At 52.4% G+C, this 16,477-nt stretch overlaps 1 protein-coding gene across 2 annotated transcripts in view; it reads left to right on the forward strand.

Annotated features, from left to right (window-relative positions):
- GNAI2 (G protein subunit alpha i2) overlaps positions 1 to 16,477 on the forward strand; it is a 34,824-nt gene that overhangs the window by 12,549 nt on the left and 5,798 nt on the right. For both annotated transcript variants that reach the window (XM_053598564.1, XM_053598563.1), the window contains exons 3-5: positions 14,347 to 14,389; positions 14,656 to 14,797; positions 14,964 to 15,124. In XM_053598564.1, the coding sequence (XP_053454539.1) occupies positions 14,347 to 14,389; positions 14,656 to 14,797; positions 14,964 to 15,124 (346 nt within the window). The remainder of the gene's footprint in view (positions 1 to 14,346; positions 14,390 to 14,655; positions 14,798 to 14,963; positions 15,125 to 16,477) is intronic.

Genomic DNA, 16,477 nt, shown 5'->3' on the forward strand with positions numbered 1-16,477 from the left:
CAACTCCTGGGCTTAAGCGATTCTCTTGCCTCAGCCTCCCGAGTAGCTGGGACTATAGGCACCCGCCACAACGCCCGGCTATTTTTTGGTTGCAGTTTGGCCTGGGCCGGGTTTGAACCCGCAACCCTCCGTATATGGGGCCGGCACCTTACCGACTGAGCCACAGGCGCCGCCCAAGCTCCAGGAAGTCTTTAAAGTATAAATACAGCAGTCTTCTCTTGCCCCTCGGACTTTATATTTGTTACTTACTTGATTGTTTTTTTGTTTTGTTTGTTTGTTTGTTTTGAGACAGGGCAACAGCTGGAGACTCTGTCTCAAAAAACCCCCAAAAAACCCCAACAATGACAACTGCAACAACAACAAAAAAATAGCTGGGCACTGTGGCAGGCGCCGTAGTCCCAGCTACTTGGAAGGCTGAGGCAAGAGAATCACTTAAGCCCAAGACTTTGAGGTTGCTGTGAGCTGTGACACCATGGCACTCTACTGAGGGTGACAAAGTGAGACTCTGTCTCAAAAAAAAACCCAACTTTATTCAGAGATCACCTCCCAGGATCCTTCCTTGACAGCTCTTCACTGGGACTGGTCAAACATCTCTGGTTTCCAGTGCTGCTGCTTTCCCCTTCAGAGCATTGTATTTGCCCTGCTGCTCTCCCTTGAGACTGCAGGGGCAGGGCTGTGTCCTCTTCATTTCTGTGCCCAGCATGGAGCCTGGCATCTATTGAGTATTTCTCATCTGTTTGTTGAATGGGGAATCCTCTGAGAAGTTTGGGGGATGGGTAGATGGAGGAGTAAGATGGGGGTCAGTGAGCTGCAATTTGGTATACCATGGGTAGATGGCAGGGACCCAGTTCAGGGCCAATGACAAGGGCTGAGGGGACACCGAGAAGTTCTTCTGGTTGTTTCTTCCTAGCTCTACCATAGGCTATGCAGGCACCTTGGAGTCAACCCTTACCCCAACCTATGGGGAACTCCTGCTGACCATCCTGCAGCCTGTCACAGGGACATAGTAGAGACTCCCACTGTTCATATGGGAGAGTAGCTTTGTATTTTTATTTTCAACTCAGGCTGTTTGGGCACTTCTGCTGTCTCTGACATTCTGGTATCTCTAACAGAGTCAGAGCTGGTTGGTCTGGCTGTCAGGGGCTGGGGCTGCCCCACACATGGGGCTCAGAGCAGTGGTGCAGAAATTCTGGGCCTGGCTGTTATAGAGACTAAGTATAGTGAGGGCTCAATTAAGTATACCAAAAGAAGGGAGTTTTGTGACCTTTGTCTTGTACCTCTAGCAAAGAGTGGCATACTATAGGTGCCTAGTAAGTGTGTATGGAAAAAAATGAAGCTATTAAAAAAAAAAATGAAGCTATTAAACATATTCATGGTTCGGCGCCTGTAGCTCAGCGGCTAGGGCACCAGCCACATACACCAGAGCTGGTGTGTTCCAATCCAGCCCAGGCCTGCCAAACAACAATGACAACTATAACCAAAAAAATAGCCGGGCGTTGTGGTGGACGCCTATAGTCCCAGTTACTTGGGAGGCTGAGGCAAGAGAATTGCTTAAGCCCAAGAGTTGGAGGTTGCTGTGAGCTGTGATGCCAGGGCACTCTACCCAGGGTGAGACTCTGTCTCAAAAAAATAAATAAATAAAAACAAGGTGGCGCATGTAGCTCAAGTGGCTAAGGTGCCAACCACATACACCAGAGCTGGTGGGTTCGAATCCGGCCCCGGCTTGCCAAACAATGACAACTATAACCAAAAAATAGCTGGGCATTGTGGCGGGCACCTGTAGTCCCAGCTACTCAGAGGCTGAGACAAGAGAATCACTTGAGCCCAAGAGTTAGAGGTTGCTGTGACGCCACAGCACTCTACCCAGGGTGATAACTTGAGGCTCTGTCTTAAAAAAAATAAAATAAAAATAGGCTCGGCGCCTGTGGCTCAAGTGGCTAAGGCGCCAGCCACGTACACCTGAGCTGGTGGGTTCAAATCCAGCCCGGGCCCACCAAACGACAATGATGGCTGCAACCAAAAAGCAGCCAGGCATTGCGGTGGGTGCCTGTAGTCCCAGCTACTTGGGAGGCGGAGGCAGGAGAATCACTTGAGCCCAGGAGTTGGAGGTTGCTATGAGCTGTGATGCCATGGGACTCTACCCAGGGTGACAGCTTGAGGCTCTGTCTCAAAAAATAAATAAAATAAAATAAAAATACATTCATGGACAGGGTATAGCTCCCAGGGAGAGGGATGGGTATAATCCTGGGGGAGCTACTTGGCACCTGGGATCCTGACTGGCTGGGTAGTAGTTAGATTCTAGTGTGTGTGGGGGCTTTGTGGAGGAGGGGTCCTCTGGGCAGCCTTGAAAAATGAACACCATTTGCCAGGGCCAGGCACTGGTGGTCAGAGGGATCTACTTAGCAAGGGCACTGAAGCAGAAGACCTGGCCTAGATTCCAAGGCCTTGGGTGGGTGTTTCCTGGCCTGGGGAAGGTGGCTCACCCTGCCTGGAACAGTGCCTGAGGTCACACAGACCTGAGGTAGAAGCCCTGCTTTACCAAGGTCACTGGCTGAGAAACCACTGGCAGGAGTTAAGCTCTCCACCTGTAACCTGGAAATAGGGATGCCTGACTGCAGCCACAAGTGTTGTGGAGACAGTGCACCAAAACCCAGAGGTATGAAAATGGATGAGAGACTTTCTGTTGACTCTTGGAGAGCTGTGAGTTTGATGGGAAGGGGTTTCCTATCCAGAGGCTGCCTAGCCCTAGTCCTAGTATGAAAGGCCTGGGGAAACTCATCTCCTGCTCTCAGGCAGCTTCTCACACAAGTGGGGAAATCAAGGCATGCAGGTAATTGGTGCCAACTGAAGTGATAGACTGTCCTGGGACCCTTAGGCCCAACCTCTGTGGGCCTGGAGTTGGGGGTGTGGCAGGGCTCTGGGTGTCAGGTGGGCTGGTACCCAGGCAGGCCTCCAGCCCTGACTTTCTCCTCCAGCCGGCTCCTTCCCTTCCCTGCTGGAGCTCATTAGCACTTGAATGAGGGATGGCTTGGGCCTCTGAGTCTCTTCTTCCTACCCCTCCCCCAGGCTGGGCAAGGCTTTGTCTGCCAGAGCAGTCTGGGATGGAGCTCCCACACTAGGGAGTAAGCTGGGGTCCACACCATTAATGATTCCCTCTGCCTGCATTCTGACCAGCCTCTCTAGGCTCAGGCCCTGCCCATCACCCAGTGGTAGCACCGCCAACATGAGAAATCAAGCCTTTGGGGTAGGAATGAGATGAGGTCCTTGGAGGGATGCCCTTGAGCTGAGAGAGGAGGTGAATCAGGGCACCTGGAGCTCAGCTGGAGGCATCCCAGGTAGGCAGGAGTGGGAAACCCTGACAGAGGGCAGCATAGGAAATAAGGACAGAGGGAATGAGCTGTGGCTGGAGGTGCAAGTGAAGCCAGCTGGGGGGCACAAGCTTCCATGCCAGAAGCCTTGAGGGACGTCAATCCACCCACTGTTTGAAGTGGAGCCTAAGCTGCCAAATGGGGGTTGGGCATGGTCAGGGACCCCTTTGACATTGGCAGCCTGACAGGGGTTGGCCCTTGGGCTGTCCTGAAAGGCAGGGTCACTGAATGGCATCATTGATGTCCCAGGCATGAGAACATTTATTTACCTAGGAAATTTTGGCAGATAGTGCTGAGAGTGGGTCATGACCAGGTCCCAGTGAGGTCCCTAGGCCCCTAGCACTGCATCTGGGATAGCGGCAGCTTGGGCCACAAGCAGGCACACTGGTCCTGTACACCCTGCCCTTAATCTCAGACCTTGGCTGTGTCTCCCTCTCAGTCTCTGACTCTAAAAGCCACCCATTCACTTGGCAGGACAGGATGGAGGAAGCTTTGTTCCCCGAAGCTCCTAGCCACTGAGGGACCAGGGCCTGCTACAACATACCTCCATCAAAGGATAAGAAAGTCTGACCCAGAACCCAAGTGCTGCCACCCTGACACCCTTTGTGCTATGGGGGAGGCAGGACTGGACATATGAGAGTGAGGCACCGGTCGGGCAGCTATCTCACGTTCCCAAAATCTTGGGCCAGGAAGTCCCAGCTTAGGAATCAGTGAAGACAGGGGAGGGGTTCAACATGTTCTGGCCAGGCTATAGTTGATGGGCCCTGCCTAAAAATGCTCTGCAAGGAGCCCTTGGATGTTGGACTTGGTACTTGATACTCTCAGGTAGCCCGTCCCTCAGCCACAGGTGCAGGGTGGGGTCCCCTCTGCCCTGCCCAGCCCCTCTAGCCTGGAGCTCTTATTTTTACTAAACCCCAACCATGCCCTCACCCTGATAATACTTCTTGGGGCTCTAACTGCTCTTGGTGGTTGGGGAGGAATAATCTCCCAAATCTCACCAGACATTTGATGGGCTAGACCTTCAGTGTTGGCCTTCTGCGTGTATTTACAAGGCTTAGTAGTGCCAGGCCAATTAGGGTGAGGTCTAAAGATGAGATCTGAGGCTTGTTGCGGACAAGGTGTCCTTGAATCCCTTGGGGGATTCAAAGCTGCTACAACCTCAGGATATGCAGAGGAGGTGTTTTTATGGTTGTTTTTTTGAGACAGAGTCTTACTTTGTTGCCCTTGGTAAAGTGCCATGGTGTCATAGCTCATAGCAACTTCAAACTCCTGGGCTCAAGTGATCCTCTTGCCTCAGCCTCCCCGGTAGCTGGGACTACAGGCACCCACCACACACCCGGCTATTTTTTGAGACGAGATCTCATTCTTGCTCAGGCTGGTATTGAACTCCTGAGCTCAGGCAGTCTACCCGCCTCAGCCTCCCAGATTGCTAGGATTATAGGCAGAGGAGGTGTTGATGGCAGCACCCACAGTTCTTATCTTGTCCCAGGCAGGGAGCAGAAATGAGGGAGCAGTGAAGTCTGCCTGGCCTGCCAGGGCTGGGCCTCTCAGGGAAATGGTGTCCACACTGGAGGAAAAAGAGGAAGCAGCTGTGGGAGGAGGAGCTCAAAAGAGGAAGAAGCTAAAGGGCTGCTTGGTGCTAGGGTGGGGGTGCAAGCCTGAGGGCCTCCCAGGGCTTTGCCAATTGGGTCTAGGAGGTGAGTACCTGCCTAGACCTGTGCACTCCCTTGGGCCGTCCTCCTGGCAGTCACTGGGTTGGGGCCAGTCCAGGTAGTTCTGTCCCTTGTCCTGCCTCAGGAATTGCTGGGCCCAGGATTCCAGAAAAGGTGGTGCCTTTGAGAAGGATTCCAGGCCCCTCCTTTGGCCACAGGAAGTGATGGCTGGGAGAGGGATGCTAGCAGGAAGGCAGAGAGCTGCTGTTAGATTCTCGAGTGGCCATTGCCCTCCAAAGCCGGAAGGCCAGCCACAGGCCCAGATGAATGCCTGGAAGTGAAGCAGCAACCCTAGGATTAGCTCACTCTGGATTTCCCCTACCTGGGAGTGGACAAAAGGGCCCTTGGCCCAGCCTAAGGATCACCATCACCACCCATTGGGCCTGGAGGTGCCTTCACTGGGCCGCAATTTCCCCTCGGGTGATAACGGCAGCTGCCTCTGATTGAGCCCTCATTATTGTGTGGAGTTGGACTCTTTTTTTTTTTTTTGAGAGAGTTTCAAGCTGTCACCCTGGGTACAGTGCCATGGCATCATCATAGCTTATAGCATCCTACAACTCTTGGGCTCAAGCTATCCTCTTGCCTCAGTTTTTCTGTTTTTATTTATTTTTATTTATTTATTTGCAGTTTTTGGCCGGGGCCGGGTTAAAACCTGTCACCTCCAGTATATGGGGCCAGTGCCCTACTCCTTGAGCCACAGACTCTGCCGTAGTTTTTTTTTAGTAGAGACAGATCTCTCTTTTGCTCAGGCTGGTCTCAAACTTGTGAGCTCAAGCAATCCACCTGCCTCAGCTTTCCAGAGTGCTAGGATTACAGGTGTGAGCCACTGCCCCTGGCCTAAAAGTTGGGTTCTTCATGGTCTTATTTAATCCCATGAGGCTGGGACTGGCATTACACCGTTTTTACCAATAAGGAAACTGAGGCTTCGGGACATTATATAATTTGCACAATAAGTGGAGATGCCAAGATATGACCCAGGTAGTGACTGAAAACCTGCCCTCAAATACTGCGGCCCCTTGGGTATCTGTGCCGGCTGGCAAGAATTGATCAGTTTTGATCAGCCAGGACAACAGGTGGATGATATGGGAGTATGTATGTGTGTTCTGCTTATGCCTAGCACCCTGCTGTAGGGGGCCTCAATTCCTAGGATATTGAAAGGGAGCTGTCTACCCTGGAACATGAGATCCAGGACCTCACATGAATCTCTATACTGCTCAAAACCAGAAATCTGCCATGTGGTCATGGGAGGACCTCATCCTACATACATCTGTGTCTGTTTCCCACCCTTCCTCCTCATCTGTGTCCTCTCACAGTGATGCCCATGTCATAGTTGGCAACTTAGCACTTCATATAACTAATGTTATGCTTGTTTCTCCCACAACCGCCAGTCTGAGGGGGGCTGAGACCAGCCCTGAGGAGAGTTCAGTAGCTGTTAAAGTGCAGGGTGGGGATGGGGACCTGGGAGTCATACAGATGAGTGGAAGGGAAGAGTGTCCCTGTAGAGCTTTCACTATGAACATAAGCTCAGGGCCAGGGAATGGGAAGTATAGTACCGTGTGACAGGTGAATGTGGGTAAGTGTGGGCTGGTACTGCATGATGGCTGGTGAGGCTGGTTCCTCTTGCTCCATGGCCTTTGAATCTGAGTTTTGTGGCCTCTCCCTGGGAGGGTCCTGGGGACTCTCTTCTGTTTTATCAGACCAGGTAGCTGAGGGCCTGAGAGAGGCTTAGGAGATCCAGAAGTGTCCCAGTCTCTGTGGGCCATGAGACCATGCATCCTCATGGCCGCCCAAGAATTTTAGGCCCTAGAGGACCCAATCTATCATCTTCCTCACTGTGTGACCTCAAGCTGTCCTCTCCCCTTTTTGTGCTGAGACCTATGATGTCATCGTTCTTAGTGTGGTCTTTGGCCTATGGACACATGGACAGCTGCTGGCTTGGGTTGGGCCCTAAGGCAGTTTAGGGTGAGTGTGAGACCAGAGGGAGGCTTCTCAGAGCAGGCCTTGGGCTTAGCACACTCCCTTGAGGTGTCCATTTCATAGATGGAGACACTGAGGCCCAGGCTCTGGACACCATGCTCAGGGTCCACCACAATGAATCAGAAGAGAGGTAGGGGTTATTCAGCTTTGAAAACAACCTTGGGACTTGAAGACAACCAAGGGACTCCTGAAATGAAGATACTTCCATGAGCAGGGGTTCACCAAATGGCCTGGCTCTTTGTGTTACTTGGGTCTTGTCCAGCATTTCCTGGCCCCTGCAGAGAGTGAGACCTGTGGCTTGAGAGGCCAATGACAAACAGGTTTCAGGGCCTCCTTTGCCCCAGGTTGGCCTCCCTCACCTGGTATCTGAGTTTCCCTCTGTACAGTGGGCAAGGCCTCACTGAGGGAAAACACAGCTCTGCCCTAGAAAACCCTCCCCACATCTGGGCAGGACCCCAGGGCTCATTTTCCCTTGCATAGAGATCCCTGACTTGGTAATAGCAAGCCAAGCCCCAGTTGTTAGTGTTTCACTGATGGGCATAATGAACCCCTGGAAGCTGCTTGAGGCAGCCCAAGTGTCTACAGGGAGGGAGGTGTTGGGTTTCTTGGGGAATCTGCTGTAAGACTAGGCCACACACATAGATAGGGGTGTTGCAAGGCCCATTCAAGATCCTTTGTCCCTGCCTTTCAGTGCCAGACCTGTGCTGAGCCTCCTTGGAGAGGGTGTGGGGACAAAGGGCAGGACCTAGAGGAAGGAAGAGATGCTAGGGGTGGGACTTAAAGTGCCTTTGTCTGTCTGTGCCGGCTCCCCTTCCCTCCCATTCCCATTGTTTCTGTGTGTGGAGTCTCTGCTGGCTGGGGGCTTCCCAGAGAGGGGATGGTGAGTGGGGCACCTCCCCTTGTCGTCACTAGCTTAGGCTGCTTTACTTACACAACGATCCTGGCCCTGCCCAGCCCCCACTTCCTCCACTGTGTCTCTGGCTGCTGGGCTTTCACTCCCTCTGGTGGTGGCTAGGCCTGGGACCCAGTGGCAGCTGGGATTGTGGGGGCAGGGGGAGCAGGGAGAGTAGGAGGAAGTGAAGCAAGGGGATGGGAACCTTGGGCAGGGCTGGAGATGTGGCACTTTCCTAGGGTGAGAGTAGGAGGTGGTGTCCAGTCTGTCTTTGGGGTAGGCTTGCCAGGCTTGCTCACCCCCATCTTTCCCACTGTCACTGGGGTAGGCCAGGGGTTTGTGGCCATGTGTGCCTGTCTGGTACTAGCTGTGGGTTTGAGCTAGGCTGCTGCCCAAGTCTACCCTGTGGTCTCAGCCATGGGCTTGTGAGAATCTCTGCTCTCAGGCTTGCCACGTCAGCTGGCTGCACTCCCAGTGTGTTCCAGGGGAGCCCACCACATGGAACTGTCTGCAGGGTAGGTTTTTACCCAGCCTGCCCAGCTTTCTAAGTGTGTGAAGTTAGTGAGCAATGTCAGTGGTGAGGCCCTTGGTCAGTAAGAAGACCCAGCTATGTAGGAGTGCCTGGTTGTGTGGAAGGGAAGTGATAAACACAGAGTGAGTGGCTCTGACTCCTGTCCCAGGTTACACTAAGTCTCAGCAGGGACCCACCACTGCTCAGAATCAGCCTGTTGGCCACTGATCATTGCTCATCTGTTCTTTGTCTGAAGCCTTCAAAGGCTGTCCTTCAGATGAGATGACCACAGCAGTCCACTCTGCAGGTTGCCATTGCAGTGACCAGCACAACGTTATCATCACAGGCCACAGGATGAGAGGTTTGGGGAGAATCTGTAGTTTTCCAGAGGGTAGAAAAATAGTGACCGCTTTAACCTGAACACTCACCATGTGCCAGACATTATGAGAGGAGCTTTCCATTTAATCCTTACCCCTCTCCCAAGAGGAGATAATGGTATTGTTCACAGACAAGGTGCCAGAGAAAGGGCAGGAAGAGAGCAGAAGCTCTGGGAGCTCTCTGAAAGGACCAGGATGGGCATCAGGGCTATGGCAGGTTTGGACCTTCCCCTGCAGAGGATCTGAAAGTGAGAGGTAGGCTGGTTGGCTGCTTGAGGCTTGTCAGTTTCTGCACAAAGGAACCTGAGGCTAGAGAGGACAGCAGAATGTGACAGCTTCCCAGCAGATCAAAGCCTAATCTAGGAGTTTGAAGGTCCCAGATGAACAAACAGCAGACACTTGAAGGTTGGGGCCTGGGTTAAGCATCCAGCAATTGGACCTGTGGGCTTGTCTCTTGCTCTAGAGGCCCCGCTGGCCTTGTTCACTCAGGTGAGATGGTGCTGTATCCCTTCCCCCATCAGCTCCCTCCTCCAGCAGGGCTCAGCACACCCAGAGTGGAAGCAGATGTTCTGATGCAGAGCAGCTGCCATCGCCCAGCATATCACAGCAATTACTATCTGCCTGCTGTGGGCCTTGCTGCTGCACCACAGGGCAAGAGCTGCAGAGGTTTCCTCCTTGGTGGGAAGAGGTGTGGCCCAATGAGAATGCCAAGGCCACCTCCAGGGAACCTCTGCAGGTCTCTCTGGTCCAACCCAGCTGGGTTTGGAGCACCTCATGGGGCTATCTGTGAACAGGAGGGGCTGACTCCTGCTACCTTTTCTTGGCTCCTTTGCAGCAATCTGGAGTCAGTGGAAGTGTGGAAGGCATAGGGCTGGGTGGGAGGAGCTGGGTGTTTACAATCAGGGTGCAAGCAAAACTCTGGGCCACTTTCCACCTTATCTGGCAGGGGAGATTCATCAGGTTCCGATGCAAAAGGGGTCCAGCCAGAGTGAAAGAGTGAGGCTGCTATCCCACACCTCCCAGGGCACCTAACGTGTGGGTTGAGAGCCAGGGGTTTTGCCCACACATTCCACACAGGTGCTGTGGCTCCACCCACCTCTGCTCCTGGCCAACCTTCTCTGCTGGAGCTGCTCCTGGACCATGCCCATGACTGTCCCGGTGATCCCCTCTGCTTCCTGCCTGGTGGCCAACACCATGCCTTGTCCTACCATTCACCGTTTCCCTCCTGTATCACAGTTGCTGGAAGGAGAAAGAGACCCGAGTCCAGGCTTAGAGGCTCCATAACCTTGTTTTGCTTACTTCCAAGTTGGGCTGTTTTTCAAGTCCCCCTGCAGGAGGCAGAGAATATCCTCTTAACTCTTAGAATTTGAGAGAGAGGGCTTAGAAGGGGAAACTGAGACTTGAAGAAAACAGGGCAAAGGGCCTTCAGCTGGCTGGAATGGGGAGCAACTGTCCTGGCTGCCAGCCCTGCTTGCTCAGATGCTTCTTGCCTCGACATCAGGTAGATCTGCTGTTGCTACGAAAATCAGATGCAAAGTGAATTTGTGCTGTCATCCCTATCATGGGGCAGGGTTACAGAGAGGCCCACACCACCTACTAAGAGTGGCCAAAGAGGGCCGGGCATGGTGGCTCACACCTGTAATCCCAGCGCTTGGGAGGCCGAGATGGGTACACTGCCTGACCTCACAGATTCAAGACCAGCCTGAGCCAAAGTGAGGCCTCGTCTCTAAAAATAGCAAAGTATTGTGGGCACCTCTAGTCCCAGCTACTTGGGAGTCTGAGGCAAGAGAATCACTTAAGCCCAGGGATTTGAGGTTGCTTTGAGCTATGATACCACACCACAAAGTGAGACTCTGTCTCAAAAAGAAAAGAGTGGCCAAAGGCCAGATACCCTCTCCACTCCTAATGGCAAGGTAGGGAAATTGATGCCTCAGGTGGACAGGGGTCCTAAAGTCACACAGGAGGAGGCAGTCTTCACTCTAGACCTCAGGGCCCCTGTGTCCCGGACAGCTGCTCCCCTCTGATGCAGCATGACTGATCTATTGCAAGATCACCTTTACCTTCTTGGCCTCCATCCCCCAGTGGGGGCCTTAGTCCCAGCTAAGACTCTGGCTCCTTGTTCTTCCTCTGCTCCAGGATGTGCCTCTTTCCCCTGCTCTGTGGGAGCAAGTGGGAAGCCACTGCTGACTTGCCTCCCTTGAGGGTGTTTGGGTGGCGGTCATGGTAGGGCTCCATGATAGAGCGTCTCTATGGGGCTTTGACCTCTGACCTCTCCTCACATTCCCACCCTACAGGAGGAGGAATATTAGTACGTGGATCATGGCTGATCTTGTGTCACATACAGCCAATGGGGAGGGAGAGGCGCTGCCATCTAACTGAAGCCCATACCCAGGCAAATACTACTGGACCTGGTGCTTCTAGTGCCCAGGGACTGAAGTGATAAAGGGGATCACTACTCCAGCCATGGTTTTCCACTCTGGTCAGAGCCTGCACTTTTCCTCCTAGCCTGGGAGAGTCAGAAGCACAGTGATTCCATCCATATGGTGGCATTTGTGAGGAGAGCTCAGATCCTTCCCTTTAGGGCAGCCACTGGGACGTGGACATTCCCAGACCCACTCCTATAGGACCACCACTGCACCTTACTCATATCTGGTAAAATGTGGGTCTGGGAGGCCAAGGTGGGTGGATCACTTGAGCTTGGGAGTTCAAGACCAACCTGAGCAATAGTGAAACTCCATCTCTACTAAAAAATAAAAAAAAGGCTTGGCGCCTGTAGCTCAAGCAGCTAAGGCACCAGCCACATACACCAGAGCTGGCGGGTTCGAATCTGGCCCAGGCCTGCCAAACAACAATGACAACTGCAACCAAAAAAAAAGAAAAAAACCGGCTTGACGCCTGTGGCTCAAGCGGCTAAGGAGCATTGTTACAGAGAGGCACTACTAAGAGTGGCCAAAGAGGGCCAGCCACATACACCTGAGCTGGCGGGTTCAAATCCAGCCCAGGCCTACCGAACAACAGTAACGGCTGCAACCAAAAAATAGCCAGGCGTTGTGGCAGGCACCTGTAGTCCCAGCTACATGGGAGGTAGAGGCAGGAGACTGGCTTGAGCCCAGGAGTTGGAGGTTGCTGTGAGCTGTGATGCCACGGCACTCTACCCAGGGCGACAGCTTGAGGCTCTGTCTCAAATAAATAAATAAAATAAAACTGAGGCAAGAGGATCACTTCAGCCCAAGAACTCGAGGTTGCTATGAGCTATAATGCCATGACACTCTAGTCAGGGTGCCAGAATGAGACTTTTGTCTCAAAAAATAAAATGAAATGAAAAAAATATATAAATGTGGGTCTGGGGTAGGGGGCTGAAGGTGGACAAGACCCTTGGGGAGATCCACTTATCTGTCCCAGTGCCTGGTATGACTTGTTGAGTGCTATAGAGACTGGGACCACAGTCTGCCTGGGGACATAGGGAGTAAAACACCAAGTGCAGCTAAGCCCTGAGGACTACATGGCCCAGCTGCTGTACAAGGCCCTCTGGACAGCTCTAGGAGGCACTGCATGGTGAGCAAGGTGTGCTACCCACAACTATGTACAATTGTGTGACTTTTGTACACAACTGTGTGTACTACTACAACTATGTGTCTTCAACATCTGTGCCTCAGGTTCCTCCTTAGGGCTGAGGAAAGAACCTACCTCCAAGGACTGCTATGTAGAAACTAAAAGATTAAAGTCAGCAATGGAAGGCCAGGTGCGGTGGCTCACGCCTGTAATCCCAACACTCTGGGAGGCCAAGGCGGGTGGATTGCCTGAGCTCACAGGTTTGAGACCAGCCTGAGCCAGAGCAAGACCCCATCTCTAAAAATAGCTGGGCGTCGTGGCGGGCGCCTATAGTTACAGATACTAGGGAGGCTGAGGCAAGAGAATCGCTTGAGCCCAAGAGTTTGAGGTTGCTGTGAGCTGTGACACTAGAGCACTATACTAAGGGTGACAAAGGGAGACTGAATCAAAAAAAAAATGGGGTGGCACCTGTGGCTCAATGGTAGGGTGCCAGCTCCATATACCGGAGGTGGCGAGTTCAAACCTGGCCCTGGCCAAAAATTGCAAAAAAAGAGTTTGCTCTCAACACATGCCTTCAAATAAAAAAAAAACACACACATTTAAAAAAAGAAATGTCAGCATTGGATGTAGTAGACAGGGAGAAACAGCATCTGGCACCTAGTGGGTATTGTTCACAGCCCTGCCATTATCGTTATTGCTTCTCCTGTTTGTCAGCACCTTCATTCTCTGAGGTGGCCTTGGTCAGCCCCAAGGAATGCTGGGGGATGAGAATTCCCTAAGTTTAATCTCCCCACAGACCCTACTAACCACCCTAGTAAGCTACACAGAGCGACAGATCCACAACAATGATGAGAATTGGGACATTGTGGATGGGGCGTGGGGCAGGTAGGCCCAGCAGGGAGAACAGAATGAGCAAAGGCCTGGAAGTAGAAGAGGAAGTGCCTCCCAGGTGTGGCTGGCAATGATGTGCAAGAGCTGAGGGCAGGGAGCAGCAATTACTTCCTTGCACAAAATTCCTGGTGAAGGTAGTTTCCTGAGCTGTATTCCTCAAGACCTGGCTCTGTGGGTCGGGGATAGGACCTGGGAATCTGCTTTTGTAAACACCATCTCAGGGCATTGTCTTGCAGGGTTTGAACCACATTTTGAAAACCAGGTATCTTGGTTCCATGCATCCCGTTGCCTGAGTCTGGGCTGCTTGATTTTGGACCAAGACTTTACTTCTCCGACCTTCAATGTCCTCATCTGTAAAATGAGAGCAGAAACAGTATATGCTTATGGGGCTGCCATAACAAACACTGGAGAAAATGCAGCAAATCTCTCAGTACCAGCTAATGACAAATACAGGGCAGGGTCTCTACCAGGCCAGTGAAGAAGGATGAGTCAGTAAAGGGGTAGATGGGGTGGGTGGGGGGATGAGAAAGAGAGAGACCATGTATCTCCCAGGTATTAGTCTCCATCTGTTCAGTGCAGAGCTGGGCTAACTGAGCAGAGGGCTAGGTCTTAGGCCAAATTCAAGAGGCAGGAGTGTGACACTGCCCCTGCTTAGGCACCCTGGCAGTTAAGGCTCAAAGTGTGGACAGAAGAGGGGCTGCACCCTACCAGCTATGCCTGAGGTACCATGTTGTCCAGCACGTATTATACAGGGTGGTAAGCCTGTGTATGTGCAAACAGGGCTGGCCTCAAATCTCTGGCCAAGACCTCTGAATTCAATTGGGCAGCAGTCCCATGGTGGGCATTGGGAGCTTGTGGGAAGCAAGAGTCTGCCACGGAGCACTGGTGCTCTGGCAGCTGCACTTATGAGAGCTCAACTCCCTACCAGCCTCAGCTGCCTCCATCTCACTGTGCAACAACGGGCAGGGTGAATTCTGCCTCTAGGGCTGCATGTGGCTGGGTACTTGTTGTACTACTATGGGGCTCTCTGGCCCTGTCCTGTAACCACCTGTGCCCTCTGTTCCAGGTGCTGGCGAGTCAGGGAAGAGCACTATTGTCAAGCAAATGAAGTAAGTGCTGAAATGGGAGGCAGTTCCCAAAACTTCATTTCCCCTATTCTTCCTCTGGGCGTGCACTGATGCCACCCAGTACAGGCCCAGCCATTCTCAGTGAGGCCTAGGACCTTCTCAGAGGCAGTTTTCTATCCTCAAGTTCCCACGGGTCAGGGATAATTTCCCCTTCTTTGAAGCAGATAGCTGTAGGTCCCAGCAGACCCAGACAGCCATGAGAACTGCCTATACTCTGGAGACCCTAACCTCTGACCCCTGGTTGTCAGGATCATCCATGAGGATGGCTACTCCGAGGAGGAATGCCGGCAGTACCGGGCAGTTGTCTACAGCAACACCATCCAGTCCATCATGGCCATTGTCAAGGCCATGGCCAACCTGCAGATTGAGTTCGCTGACCACTCCCGCGTGGTATGTGCACTCTACCCTACCCTCCCCCACCTCCCAAAAGGCTTCAGGTTCTCAGGAACTTGAGAATACTCTAGCCTGGGCCCCATTCCAGAGGTCTCCTTGCCTCTGACAGGCAGGGTGGGGGTACATTCCTTTGACTGGCTGACCCACCCACCGCTGTGCCCAGGACGACGCCCGGCAGCTGTTTGCACTGTCTTGCACTGCTGAGGAGCAGGGTGTGCTCCCTGAAGACCTGTCCAGTGTCATTCGGAGGCTCTGGGCTGACCACGGTGTGCAGGCTTGCTTTGGCCGATCAAGGGAGTACCAGCTCAACGACTCAGCTGCCTAGTGAGTGCTTCAAGGGCAGGGCAAGGGGATGGGAGAGGTCTGGGCTACAGGCTGGATTGGAGGGCCTTTGTATGTGCAAAAAGAGTACTCCCAGGACACTACTGGTCTCTGTTTACAAAGTTGATGACTGTCAACCAAGATCTTGGTGTTTTGTGGTTTGAGGTGGGGTGGGATGACATGGTACTAAAAAGCCAGGAGGAATGACAAGCAGGGTGGCTTATATACATCTCTATTTTATTTTATTTTGTTTTTTTGAGACAGAGTCTCAAGCTGTTGCCCCGGTAGAGTGCCGTGGCGTCATAATAGTTCACAGCAGCCTCCAACTCCTGGGCTCAAGCAATCCTCTTGCCTCAGTTTTTTCTATTTTTAGTAGAGACGGGATCTTGTTTTTTGCTCAGGCTGGTCTCATGAGCTCAAGCAATCCACCCATCTGGGCCTCCCAGAGTACTAGGATTACAGGTGTGAGCCACCATGCCTGGCCTATACATCTCTTTAGGTCACTTGAGTCTGACCTGTCTCCACAATCATCGTAAAGAATGTTTGCTGCTGGGTGGTGCCTGTGGCTCAGTGGGTAAGGTGCTGGCCCCATATACTGAGGGTGGCGGCCTGGCCCCGGCCAAACTACAACAAAAAAATAGCTGGGCGTTGCGGTGGGCACCTGTGTTCCCAGCTACTTGGGAGGCTGAGGCAAGAGAATCACCTAAGCTCAGGAGTTGGAGGTTGCTATGAGCTGTGACGCCCCAGCACTCTACCGAGGGCAATAAAGTGAGACTCTATCTCTAATAAAAAATATATAATGTTTACTGGCTCAGTGCCCATAGTCCAGTGGTTAGAGCACCAGTCACATATACCAGGACTGGCACGTTTGAACCTGGCCTGGGCCTGCTAAACAACAATGACAACTACAACAAAAAAAATGGCCAGTCATTATGGCAGGTGCCTATAGTCCCAGCTACTTGGGAGACTGAGGCAAAGAGAATGTCTTTTTTTTTTTTTTTTTTTTTTTTGTGGTTTTTGGCCAGGGCTGGGTTTGAACCCGCCACCTCCGGCATATGGGACTGGCGCCCTACTCCTTGAGCCACAGGCGCCACCCGGCAAAGAGAATCTCTTAAGCCCAAAAGTTTGAAGTTGCTGTGAGCTGTGATGCCACAGCACTCTACCAAGGGTGACATAATGAGACTGTGTCTCCAAAAAAAAAAAGAAAGCTTACTGCCACCTGCTCTGGCCGAGGCCCTTGGCAAGGCTTCAGGGAGAGTGATGAGTAGAACAGACAAGTCCCCACACAGTGACAACTTAAGGTGTCGGTGTTATGGTGGGGTAGGGGTAGTCTAGAGGAAACACTGCCTTAGCTGA

This window comes from Nycticebus coucang, chromosome 8, assembly GCF_027406575.1.
Source record: "Nycticebus coucang isolate mNycCou1 chromosome 8, mNycCou1.pri, whole genome shotgun sequence".
NCBI lineage: Eukaryota > Metazoa > Chordata > Mammalia > Primates > Lorisidae > Nycticebus > Nycticebus coucang.